The sequence below is a fragment of the Periophthalmus magnuspinnatus genome, chromosome 16 (assembly GCF_009829125.3).
Source record: "Periophthalmus magnuspinnatus isolate fPerMag1 chromosome 16, fPerMag1.2.pri, whole genome shotgun sequence".
Taxonomy (NCBI): Eukaryota; Metazoa; Chordata; class Actinopteri; order Gobiiformes; family Gobiidae; genus Periophthalmus; species Periophthalmus magnuspinnatus.
This window is the reverse complement of record NC_047141.1, coordinates 16,038,801-16,052,773: the sequence shown is the minus strand read 5'-3', so window position 1 is coordinate 16,052,773 and position 13,973 is coordinate 16,038,801. Positions and strand designations below refer to the sequence as shown.

Here is a 13,973-nt window from a genome sequence, read left to right as displayed (position 1 = left end):
AAGACTCCTACACAAGAAAAAGTGTTGCTTACTCCCACTGTGAGTCTATAGTAACAAAATCTTTATGTTAACAGTTTAACTTAAAATTACATTTGTCAGCCTATTTTATATATATATATATATATATATATATATATATATATATATATATATATATATATATATATATATATATATATATATATATATATATATATATATATATATATATATATATATATATATATATATATATATATATATATATATATATATATATATAATTTTATATATATATATAATTTTTTTTTTTTTTTTTTTTTTGTCATTTTAGTGGTCCGCTCTTTGAAAATACCACATTTAGTCAAATTTGAGGTTATTACATTAACTTAAAATTCATCAGAGGGCGACAGTGGCTCAGTTGGTAGAGTTTTTGTCCTCTGATCCAAATCTTGCCGGTTTGAATCCCGCTCTCAACATTAACATCACTGGTAGAGTGGTCAGAATGTGAATGGGTGAATGGATGAAGGGTTCCTTGATGTAAAGCGCTTTGAGTGCCTTGAAGGTGGAAAAGCAAAATATAAAAATGACTGTATCTCAAGACCAAATTAATGTCCAAGTTTTTCTATAGTAACTGTTACTTGAGTTGTAGATTCTCCACATAGCTTAGATATATATATATATATATATATATATTTTTATCCTTACCCTAGTTATTTTTAGGACCACTACTTTGGACTTTTTTAGTAACAGTACTCTTACTATAGAACATTTTTCGCTACTTCACCCTCCTCCAGTCACTCGAGGTACATATGAACTTACGTGCAAAAAAAGTTGATTCAATGTCTAAAAATGTGAATCAAATAGTACATTAATGTTTTTACATTTTATTTATTTTTTTTCCTAATACTAAAGCACACAAATCCTAGTAAACATACCAAGTAAAGTCCTTAAAGCATGTAAATGAGCTGACAGAAGACAACAACTTACTTGCTTTTCCCTTTGTAGACTGTGGCGTATGAACCTTCTCCGAGCTTCTCCAACTTCTCATAGGAGTCTGCCTTCCCAAACTTTGGGCTTGTCGGCTGAAAAAGACAGAAAAGGCAAGATTCAAAGGTGCATTCTGATTTGTGGATAATAAAGAATATGTCTCTGAGGGGTTTCAAGGAAGGCATTACAAAGTCTACAAGCGATATTAAAAAATCCCGAGGTTCCCAAATGCATCATCAGGGAGGTGTAACTGCAGCGGGAAAGCAGACACAGGATTTCACAGACTCTCGAAGGACAGAAAGTGCAAAAAGTACTTCTACATTATAATCACTGGCTCATAACGTGTCTGTGCGCTTTGCAGAGGGGAGGTAATCACTGCTGCTCTGAGGAGACGACACCACAGCTTCACGTCTCCATCACCCACCGCGATGAAAAGAAAAACTTTACTCAAAACTTTTCCCCGAGCAGTCTGGGAAAAAGTATATGGAAATTTATTATAATAATGCTAAAAGTGATGCATTAGGAGTGGCAGTTTACTTCTGGTGCATTTTGAATGATGTCGTGGATAATGTTGACCCAAGATGGCGTTTCTACTTGCATCAGGTAGAGTAGTTAGCAGTTCCACCTCACAACAAGTATAACACCAGAACTTGGCCTTTTGGTGTGGGATTTGCTTCAGTTCCCCCAAGCAACCTCACAAATACAGTTGGCTGAATCTACTATCTCCCACTTCAGGGTTCCATGACTGTGCTATGGTGAAGTTATCTTAATGACATGGAAGGATGGGTCATATGGGTCAAAGGACAAACATAAAATAAAGTCTACATTAGAGCTGAGGTACCTAACTGTCAAACAATGAAAGGAGGAAGTATCTAACTTATTCCAAGCCCTCACAAACCCTTAGGCACATCTCCAACACTCACAGGCATGGATTTTTAGGCCACCAGCACAAATTCAGAACAGCTTTTTCAGAAACAAAAGTGAAGCAGGGTGAACCACTCTTGTACAGCCAAACAGCGCTCATCACAAAGTTTCATATAGTGACTCACATGGCTCTTTCTTACAAGTTTGAATGAGATAACATGTTTAATAATTTATGTAGTGGTCTAATCTTTTCAGATAGGTCTGGTACAATATTATTTCTGGCAGGAAAATGAAATCGGCTTATTATGAGAAAAAAAAAAGTTGGGTACTTCAGCTTTAACCTTGACAAAAGCACAACAATACAGAAAAAGACTGAGATAGACTAAGACTGACCACTGCTGAACAACATGTCTGAATATATGGTTGAGAACTTAATGATGAATATGAGAATATAAATATTTTTTACAATATCAGGTGAAAATTCCACACAAGACGCACCATGAGGGTTTCCAGTAATACTTGTTATTGGACTCCTCCCTGTACTTCTCAAACTGAGTAGAACAGTGGGATCTTCTCTAAACAAACGGACCTGCCCCTGGGATCAAACAGGAAGTACAGCTCTGTCTGAAGCCCGAGACATAGGACGATGGCATATGTACGTGATCCAGATGTCCAAAAGTGAGGTTTAAAAGAAATATATACATGTTTTCTTGATGTTAAAATTATCTTGGTATACTACATATTTCCACAGAGCTAGTTCATTTTATTAAATCTACAGCAAAAATTCAGTTTATTTATAATTGTTTTTTTGTTTTTGCATTTAGTGCAATTTGTGTGACTTACATACAAAAATAAAGAACATTTCCACTATTTGTACGCATGAAGTTAAGACTTATTAGACTAGACTTATTAAATAGAGAGAAGCCAGATTGATCACCAGTGACGCCATGTTTGTTTTGGTTTGTTTGGTGGTGTTTGATGCAATAAATGTTTGGAGTCGACAACTTCAAACATTCTAATTCTGCTGTAAGGAAACAACTTGCTTTTTAACACACTTTGGCTAAATAACTTTGTCTAATTATCTAAATCTTAACTTTTTTAAAAATTGGACTTCTGACCACAAACACATGTACCTTTGTAATTCCAAAGGTAAACGTGTGTGTAGAATATTACTTTAATGTGGCTGCTAATAAAGTGATTGGATGAAAGAGGACTTTTTCCATGTTCACGGTTGAAACAGTTCATTAGCATCTTGCAGAGAAGCTGGCAGGCGATCAGTCAGACATCATAATACACTCATTCAATCCAGTTTGTGCACACGCTAATTAGCCATTTTACATTTGGAGATGAATTTTAAAAGTGCGTGAGCCCGCATGAATCCTGAAAATCTCATTTGGGTCATTAAGAAAATCATGCTGTTTGTATAAAGCTCTCAATTAAGGGAGAAGAAAGGGAAAATAGCCTGCCCGCCAAAATAGAACTCCTGAGAAATAAACAAGGTAATTTCTGGTGGGTTTTCAGTTAGATCAAATGCTAAACTTGTTTTTTTTTTGGTTTTTTTTGGTTAGAGAAAAATTGGTTAATGATCTAATAGCAGTTTCAAGTAGATATCAACATGACTTTATTAGCAGCTAAATACTCCAATCCACTGGTACTTTTCAAATGGTGAGAAAATAATATGTAGTAGGACAGTGATATATAGTAGGAAAGTAAAAATCGTCACACATTTTAAATATACAGATATGCACAATATATATTCAGGGTTATGCTTGCTAATTTTATTTTTTATTTTTTTTATTTTTAATGCAGAATGCCCTTCCTAATGCAGCATCTCTTCGTTTATCCACTGTCTACTACATATTCTAGTCGAGTTTTTTGACACACTGGGAATTTAACTTTTAACTTCCATTACAAAGGCAGAGGCATAAAACAAATTAGCTTTTACTCAAAGCCTTTTGGATGAGTTGACTAATTACTTACCAGTACAAATAGATCAAATCAAATTTAAACTTGTGTGTACAACAGAACCCAAGCAGTGTTGCTATGGAAACGTCAGCACAATCCTCAACACAATTTGCTTTCTCAAACCAAACTGCAGTGACTGGCGCTGAATAATTTCCCCGACTCCTGCGTCCTCTCTGCAGCCCATCTGTGGCACCAAGGCTAATACACAAGGCTGCTTTTAGAGGAACCATGGAAAAGGGCATAGTTCAGAGTAGTTCAGCATAGTTGGCAACTCATGTCATGATATAGGCTAAAGCCGTATGTGTCGTAGGAATGTAGTGGTATATTTTTAGACAACAGAATGTCATTTTTATGCAGAAACTAGTTCAAGTTGTCAAGGCTATTCTAAAACTACTCCTTCAATTTTGTCGTATTTATGTTATGATTTAGTCTTGGTAGACCTACTTGGTACTTAGTTTCAGTATCAAAGTCTGGATTTGTGTGTGTGTGTGTGAGTGTGTATGTGTATAGTGACCGTTAATTGTAAAAATAATCGGAAACAGTGTACATAATGCTTGTATTTTTACCTGTTGCCCTAAATGCGATTCTAACGCATCTCTCTTTCCATGGAACACTTGTCTCTACCCACTGCAAATAAGCATACTTCCAGCTCCATCGACTCTGGCTCCAATTCACTTTACATTGAAAAACTGTCACCCCTCTCTCTGTAACTCCTGCCGTGAGCCTCATCATTTTGGTCTTAAAATGTTCGTATTGACTCTACATGATCCTATTTTTATGTTGCTATTGTGTCCGTTACTCAAGATATGAACAGTAATAACAGAAAAATCAGGTGAATTCTTTCCACGTGTTCGCTTCCGCTAGCGTTAGCAATAGGTTTGATTGACAGCTTTGCTAAGTGTCCACTTCCTGCTAAACCAGCGGTGCTAAGGGAAGGGCGTTATTTTCAACATTTTCGCTCCAGATTGGCTCTTTAGTGGCTTTGATACTCGCAGTCAGAGTTCCAAATATGGAACTCGGCTCTAAATTTGCCCTCGTAAGTACTATCACCTCAATGAGCCTCATTTTACTGGAGCCGAACGCTATGGGTGACGTCACACTCACTTAGTCCACTTCTTTATACAGTATGGTAACACCACACAAGGGTTTTGGAGATAATCTGGTCCAGTCGTCTTGCCATCACAAGTTGGCCTTTCAAAACCTTATGCTCAATCAATCTAACACCAAATCTGGGGACAAAATAATAAGGAACAGTAGATCGATGCGTTATGGTGGTCATGATGTATTCATTTCAGTTTTAAAACATTGCATCTATACGTACATCCTAACCTTACTTTGCCTACAGGTGGTATGAGGACGGTGAAGTTATTCTTTGTAAACTAAACTTGCATAATAACCTCACTAATCCGTCTCAAGTAAAAGCCAGATGAAATCAATGGAAGTCATTTGAGTGAGTTTAAATGAGCTGGGCTATGTTTTCTCTTTCATGAGCTCAGTGATCAAATCAATAAGATGGTTTTCTTTAGATTCTGAGAAAAATACCTCACCTCCAGATAAACTCATTTATTTGTTTACTTTCAGCAGAGTAATCAATAATGGTAATGCAGAATGTACTCAAAATTAGCCAAGTTTGTATATAATGCTTTTACATTCATGTGTGATTGTGTGGCTGGTTGAATATATGGTTTAGAATCAAGTCTCAGTCAAGATCCTTAGGGCAGTCAGTTTAGTTAAAGGTTAAAAGTAGGTGACTCTGTATTTAGAAAACCGCTTTAAAGATCCTCATTAGTCTCTGTGCAAAGACTACGATTCCCGGGGTCCACACTCAAAGTAAAAGCCTTACATGTCTATTTGTTCACTGACAATCAATACATAACACAGCAAGTTCCATCATAAAGAAATGACGCAGAAACAAATGTGAACGACTGTGCTTGGTTAGAATGAACTATGTAGCCTTATTTTCATTTTCAAACATTGATTTTTTAAGATGTAACATAGTTGTGTATTTGCATAATTTCTTGAGGCAGCTTATTCCTGAGAGAAATGGCTCTGTTTACAAAAGTTGTCTGCAGTGCATTAGTTCTTGGTTTAGGCACAGTAAAGGATGGATGGGTGGCTTGTTTTGTATTTCATCCATGTCTTTGTTGTTAATGTTCATGAAATCAGTACTGAATGCCATTTTTATTTTTAAAAAGAAAAACTAAGGTCTAGGTCACGATACGATACAATACGTTTCTCGATACGGTGCACTTTTGATTTGATACAATACAATTCAATTCAATACGATTTGAAATGATTCAGTAAAAAATAAGGGCTTTGCTTAATGATCAACCACATTTTCACAAAAAATAAAACATTAATGGTGTGTTTATCTTCCATTTATTGAAGATGAATGAACAAAGTGCATTTTGCTCAGTGCATCTTACTAACTAGAAGAATACATTGCTTACTCATCCATAGCTTATACAAGCTCAACATTTAAAGGCTCATAACATAACTACTAAATCATGACTGTGATATTAAAAGTCTTTGTTAAACCACTACCTGTGCAAAGTTACTATGAAACACACCCATCTGAATCATCAAAACAGTCAATGTGTCAATTGTGTTCCATAAACATATTTCCTTCTTTTAAATAAGCAACAAAATTGTAGTGATGTCACAAAATAAATTGGTAAAATATACAAAACTATTCAATATATATCAATACAGAAGCCCATGATAACGACACCCCTACTGCTCACTGATTATTAATAGATATTAGTGAATTTCTCTCCACTTACAGAGCTGGGGCTGGAGTGTCGGCGCAGTTTGGGTGACTCTTTCCCGGTGGAGGAGGTCTTAGCGTTGATGCAGGCATTGTTCTCAGAGTGGACCCTCTTCACTTGACTGGTTGGCTTCTCAAAGGGGTCAAAGCCGCTCTGGGTCCTCTGCACGCGCACCTTCTTGTCCTCAGGGATGGTGTCCAGGGGCTTGATGACCGAGTCGGATCCCTGGACGCTGCGTGTGGACATCTTCGTGACACATATCTGGAGAAGAAAGATGAAGAGAGGAGGTGAAGAGAGTGATGAAACTGGCTGAGCTAGTTAAGAATGACTGTGGGATTGTTTTGGCTTCAGGAAGGACATCCAGCATTTTGAAAACAAACTGAACTAAACAGCCCAAAACAGAATAATAATTAATTTTATTCAACCTATGGAGAAATTCTCATCATTGTAGCCAACCAGCAGAAGAAATAGAGTTATCAAAAAAACTACAATTAAATAATAATAATTTGATAAATACATAAATACATACATACATAAAACATAAATAATAATAATAATAATAATAATAATAATAATAATAATAATAATAATAATAATAATAATAATAATAATAATAATAATAATAATAATATGTAAATATGTAATAATAATTTGATTGATAAAAATGTACCAAGGTCCAAACAGTAAGACGAAAATAAATGACAAAAATCTGTGTTTTATGTAAAGGTTGCATAAAAAACTATGTGAGTGAAATGTCTTGCCCATGGAAAACAATATGTACATGTTTTACTTGGCAATCCTCTGGTTAATGGGCAAATATTTGACACACTGTGCCATTGTGCCCCCCTTATAACTTAATACATACATCCATCTATCCATCTATTTTCTTCCGCTTATCCGGGGCCGGGTCGCGGGGGCAGCAGTCTAAGCAGGGACTCCCAGACTTCCCTCACCCCGGACACGTCCTCCAACTCCTCCGGTGGGACCCCAAGGCGTTCCCAGGCCAGCCGAGAGACATAGTCCCTCCAGCGTGTCCTGGGTCTTCCCCGGGGCCTCCTCCCGGTGGGACATGCCCAGAACACCTCCCTAGGGAGGCGTCCGGGAGGCATCCTGAGCAGATGCCCGAGCCACCTCAACTGGTTCCCTCTCGACGTGTAGGAGCAGCGGCTCTACTCCGAGCTCCTCCTGTGTGACCGAGCTCCTCCACCCTGCGCCCGGCCACCCTGCGGAGGAAACCCATTTCGGCCGCTTGTACCTTGTCCTTTCGGTCATTACCCAGAGCTCATGACCATAGGTGAGGGTAGGAACGTAGATTGACCAGTAAATCGAGAGCTTTGCCTTTGGGCTCAGCTCCTTCTTCACCACAACGGACCGATACAGCGACCGCATCACTGCAGACGCTGCACCGTCCAAAACATCCAAAACATATATCTAATCATAAATATTTAACTTAAAGAGCGTGTTCCCTATTTGAACCACAACAGACCAAGTGTCACAGTGCACTGTTAGCCCCACCTACTTACTCCCGACTCTCTCTCTGCTGTTGAACCATGAAACAAGTATCTGGGATAGTCACAGGCTGTTGTTTACACATGGTTCTCATCTCTGATTGAATAGATTTTTTTCTGCTCCTGGCAATTGCTTTCTTATGGTTCTCATCCAACCAAATGCCTAGTTATCTAGAAACATTATTACAGTTGGAAAAAAAAAAATAAGGCCATTAGACGGAAAATCAAAGCTGTATTCCAAAACCCTTCTGTAAAGACGGGTTTTGTAAAGAAAAGAGTCCATATGTGATTGTTCTTTAGAGCAGTGCCACAATCTGCACCCCTGTCATTCTGCTCCAAACTGGTTCTTTCTGGATGCCTGGGCCCGTCCCTCCTGTCGGACGGCTGGTACCTCTCTGAACAGATGAGAGCGATGGTTTTATCTCCTCTCTTCTCAGATCAAAACAGCGCTCCCGTCTGCCTCGTCTGTGCACACGCTCTTACCTTACAACACCTTATCTCCAACAGACATCTACAACTGCTGTGTCCAGGACTGATATCACACCAAGGAAAAAAACAAGAACGCAGGCACACTTTTGTTTTAATCAGGATCCAGTAATTACAATTTAAGATAAGATGGCTGCTACCAGACTGACAAACCAGCCAAGTCATCATAAGCAATAGTATGATTAGCACAAAAGACCACATAGACAGTACCCAGCCTTACTTACTGTACTGTTACTTACTGTTTTAAAAAAGGTATTTCAACTTCACACTACCTGGGGTGCAAGTGCCTTAACCTGCATATGAAGGATATATACAAGTGTTTTGTTTGTTTATTTTTTCTCATTGACTGCAGGTGCTGGAGTTTAGGTAGAAAGGATTCACCTTTTACGGACCTTTTACACTGGTAACCCAAACCAGGAACTGATGTGAAGCTCATTCTGCGTTCTAATTGTATAATCATCAAAACACCAATCTATAACAAACCACTTAGCTGTCATGTCCAGTGTTTTATAATCAAGAATACATCCGCAATATTATCAGCAATATGAATATTTGATTTGAACATGTCTACATTGCATCTGGAGGCATGAAATATAAACCTAAGCCTTTTTTCTCCTGTTCAAAAACTTTATGCACATGTTTTGTTTTTCTTTTGGGACATGATCAGAAATTAGGACAAGCATAAAACATCATCTTTTTTATAAATATGGACAGTCTACATTGCCTATACACTGCTGTTGTCCTGAACCAATAAGAAGACCTTATCCAGCTCAGACATTAAGAGTCTTGTGTCTCACTGTATTCCATCACATCCAGGTAACGCTCTAAGAAAGAAACACACTTCCAAACACCAGCCTCCACTTCCTATTTTGTCTAGCCTTATAGCCTACTTTGCTAACACGCTCCAAACATTGCTGTACATGAAACCTGAAAACACGGACATTCCACAACACAAGAAAACAACAGAACATCCAAAAAACAGCAGAAAAAAAACGGATCCTAACACAAAATACAGCCCACACGCTCGTTGGCCTTACCAGCCGCTGCTCCACCGACTGTGCACGGGACACAAAAGGCGCAGGCGGTGTGACATGTTTTGCCACTGCTGCCTACAGATTAAATATTTAAGGCTGGACTCCCCTGCAGGAAGAACTTCTAATTACTCTAATACAGGAGAGGAGTCGGCTTGCAGCTCAAAGCCCTGTTCTGCAGCCTGTGTGGGCCAGGTTTCAGCGCATACGCCACAATGGGTCCTCTCAGCCGTGAACAGCCATAACAAACAAGGGGCAGGATTGTGTGCAGGTGGGGCAGGTAATTGTTTGTAATATCCACTAATATTTCATAAAATATATAAAATAATTCATGGGTTTCTGTCACATGACTTCTTCCTGTTGTATAGGACTTTTTGTGGACTTTTTCCCCATTCAGTAGATTTGAATTGCTAAATGCGAGTGAATGGGTTTGACTGTAAACATGAATTGTCCGTGGATGAATGTTGTGGGGGAGTACGGTGGGAGGGATGGGAGGAGTGGGGTGGGACGGGTGGGGTTGGGTGGAGGAAAGGAGGGTTGGGAGAGGGGTTGTTTCATTTTTTGAGTGTGTGTATTGGATCTAACTGTTTTATTTGAGATTTGATATTGTATTTGTACAGTATAACTTGATGGACCTATGTATTTATGTTAACAAATACTAAAATTACAGTTGAATAAAATGAATGAAAGAATGAATTGCTAAATGCGATGGCAATGAACCACAGTTTTTCTAACTCATTACATTCTGGGCACTGTATAAAGATGTAAAAGCATGTACAATATACATTTTTAGAAGCCATAATTATTTACCAAACCGGTGCGCACTTTAATCAAACTCAATACCAACACTGAACTACCAAACTTACTGTGGGACCATATCAGACGCTGGTTAACGATCCTTGCCATCATTAAATATCATAATGGCATATATAACATAACAGTAAAATAAGGCTTTTAAACAGGGATATACCATCGTCTTTATTGGTGAGTACATGATTCACATTTCAAATATTTCAAATACGCTACAAACAAATATATTTTCCATTTACGAAGCATAGCAGGTGTGACTTCAGGACATTGGCTAATGGCCTTTTGTGTTGAATGGGAACTTGAGGAGAATGGAAAGAAGTACGCTGAATATATCTTTTGTTGTGCAAATTACAGCAGTTAACATCACGAACATTTAACAGCTGTGGACAATGAGGTTTTATCTTTCACAATGCCATGTGCCAATTCTTTGTATAAATGCCTGTGTAATCTAGATCCAGCCACAATCAAACTGATCAATAGGTTTGCTCTGATCACCATTTAGCCTGAGTGACACAATACAATTCACTGCTAAACCCAGAAGACAGTGTTTCTGACCTCTCGCCTGATAGGCATATTGACTAACCACACTTTAAAAATTCACCAATGACAATAGTGTGGCTAATATTCTGTTTCAGACACGACATGAGCACTTTCTTTCAAGAGCTGGCATCACAGCACAGTCTGAGAGGAACATACAGATCCACATGTTTTTGACAACTGATAGCTTCCAAGTGTGTATACGATCTTATGAATGTGCAGTTTGTTACAATTGCTGCATCTGAGAAAATGTATGGACTCATCAAATCATCTGCCTTTGTACAAATCACTAATATATAATAATGATTCACACGTTGGTCTATGTTTCATATTAGATGCCCTTCCTGACACACCCTTCTCGGTGCATTTAGGCAGGTCTGATGATGGCACAAAGACTACACTGGAGACTTGACTTGATATTTTTTCATCCCAACTTATACTAGAACAGACAAAAAACTAACTACGGACGCGTTTCATTCAGCTATTTATTGCAGTTCATATTTTTAACAATATTGTACATTTAGGTGGATAATTCTGCCTTATACAACAGATCATATTTCAACTTTTGTTATTGTGACAGGCCTAAATGCACCTTCTTTTAGTTTTCACCATATTCCGTCTTTACATCCTGCATAAAATCCGCACACTAATTGCTAAAACCTACGTAAGTTCCGTTGTATTTCAAATGTTTAGCCGAGACCATAGGGTTCAATAGCTTTCAGCACTATGCCACTCACCACGTAAACAATCTATCTTAATGGTCTTGATGAACAGAGGATATAAAGTTTCCTAGAAAGTGCAAACGTATCCTTTAAGAGGCCTTTAAAGGATCATGGCCTGTCCGTCAGCTCTGTGGTCCTGTAGATCCCTCTTATTTCTGAAGATGCAGTTTTGACAGTGACTGATGGTTCTTCTATGGCCTCCCGTATAATGTGTCTACCTTCATCAACAGCTTTTGTGTTATGAATTGTACATAAGCAACATGATCACCCCATCATTTCGAAGCAAAGTTACTATAGGGCAAGTGACAGAGTTTGCACGCTGCTTATTCCATTCATGAATAAATCATTGTTTTCATACCTTTAATATGAATTGATTTTTTATTGCACCCAAGGCATGCATCGGTGAATGGGAGAAATGGAAAAAATAAAAAAATAAAACAAAAAAACAGGACTAAGCCATGGAATAAACCAGTCTAAGCTAACTGGGTCAAACAAAAATAACTAAAACTAAACAGGGACTAGGACTGAAGCGTAAAAGACACAGCTGCTATTAAAAACCAGATTTTAACCAGGAAAACCCCCCCAAAATAAATTAGTTAAAGACGCACTATAACTTTTCTAACCATCTGATTGTTTCCATAAATATGTCATTGCTTTGCCTGGAACTTATCTGTCTTGCATTTATTTAATTACAGGTGTTTTGATCCCATGAATGTATTCTTGCTGTAAAAGAAATAGACTCTCCACAGATCTCACCAGTAACACAGCTTATAAATGCCACCTGCTTGTCTCCATAGTTACAAGTTTAATGTCATACTATGGGACATTCCTTGCAAAACAATAACATCTCCACTGAGACAAGCAGGTGTCTAACCCTCAACCAATATATTGTGAAATTAGGACCAAAGCAGTCAAACAGGGGGTCAAAATAGGTTAAAATTACTTAAAATAAACCAATACGTGAAGTGCCAAAGCTACTAAACATACTTTGGAGTGTTTGTCCACTAATCCGAAGGTTGGTGGCTCAAATCCCGCTCTCGACATAAATTGGTAAAGTGGTCAGATCTACTGACCCACAGGTTGGTGGTACAATTGTCTGCGTCCACTGGTGTTTGCATGTATGAGTGAATGGGTGAGTGGTTCCTTGATGTAAAGCACTTTAATTGCCTTAAAGGTGTAAAAGCGCTTTATAAAAATGTGGCCATGACCATTTACCGAGCAATCCAAAAGAGAGACTGAGGTTAATAATATCACAGCTAATATGTATATTGTCATGTTTATTCTGACCAAGGCAAACGCAAATGACTTCTAAAAATAGTAAACATGAACAAGCACTAAAAGTAATGCCTTCCCATAAACACACACACCTCCAGGTAATATTTCATGCCAAAGCAGTACACAGTGAGCATTTAGAACGTCCTCTTTGATAAATGGTGTAGCATGTTTAATTACAACCCAGACCTTGACTTGCATTGACTCCACAGAAAACACCATATGGCTCCACTAACCTATATCGCACAAACCTGTTCTGTGCTAATGATGCCACGCACGAGTGAGCTACACAAGTATTTATAGCTGAAATATGAGAAAATTATTTACGACCGGCAAAAAATACATCATCTACATCACAGTAAGGTAAATTGAAAAGCATAAAATATTCAAAACAGCATGCGCTTGTACACTTGCATTGTACACCACTTCATTAGTCTACACTGCTGCTTAATTAAGATACTAAAATATTTAATGTAATGCAGTTGGAGTAGAAAGTAAAGTAAATAACACAGGCTACATGACATATATTAGTATAATGTAAGTAGTATGTTAAGTTATTCCTCACTTAACTTGCACTTTTTTTGTTGACGGTAAAGCTGACAACAAGTAGCATGCCACCGTGCACTTCCTGATTATTGGCCAAGAAAATGCTTTATAATTATATGCAGACAGTACACAGCGGACTTATTATTTCTGCTTATACAATATATGTGTACTGGGGCAAGACAAAGGGAACAGGAGTTTTTACATTTAGCCCTTACAATGCAATAATGTATATTTAAATCATGAATCCTTGTTGCATGTTACAGTTTATAAAATATTCAAAGATTATGACCAAATGTATTCCAACTACCTCTCTATAACTTGTGCATATGTGATCCAGTTTGATCTCAGCAGGGGTCTTCTGGTAACATCTGGCCGCTCCTCTGTTCCTAGGATGGAAGCGCCCCCCTCACTGCGACAGGAAAGCCCCTGGAGAATGCCATTACCACATATCGATTTGGACTTGAAGGACAGGCTCTTCAATCACTGTTCTCATCT

The 13,973-nt window shown here is 38.0% G+C and overlaps 1 protein-coding gene across 2 annotated transcripts in view; it reads right to left on the bottom strand.

Moving 5' to 3' along the window:
• Positions 1-13,973, bottom strand: part of cdk14 (cyclin-dependent kinase 14) — a 210,338-nt gene that overhangs the window by 135,976 nt on the left and 60,389 nt on the right. For both annotated transcript variants that reach the window (XM_033980456.2, XM_033980457.2), the window contains 2 exons: positions 6,582-6,827; positions 970-1,064 (listed from right to left, as the gene is read on the bottom strand). In XM_033980456.2, the coding sequence (XP_033836347.1) occupies positions 970-1,064; positions 6,582-6,827 (341 nt within the window). The remainder of the gene's footprint in view (positions 1-969; positions 1,065-6,581; positions 6,828-13,973) is intronic.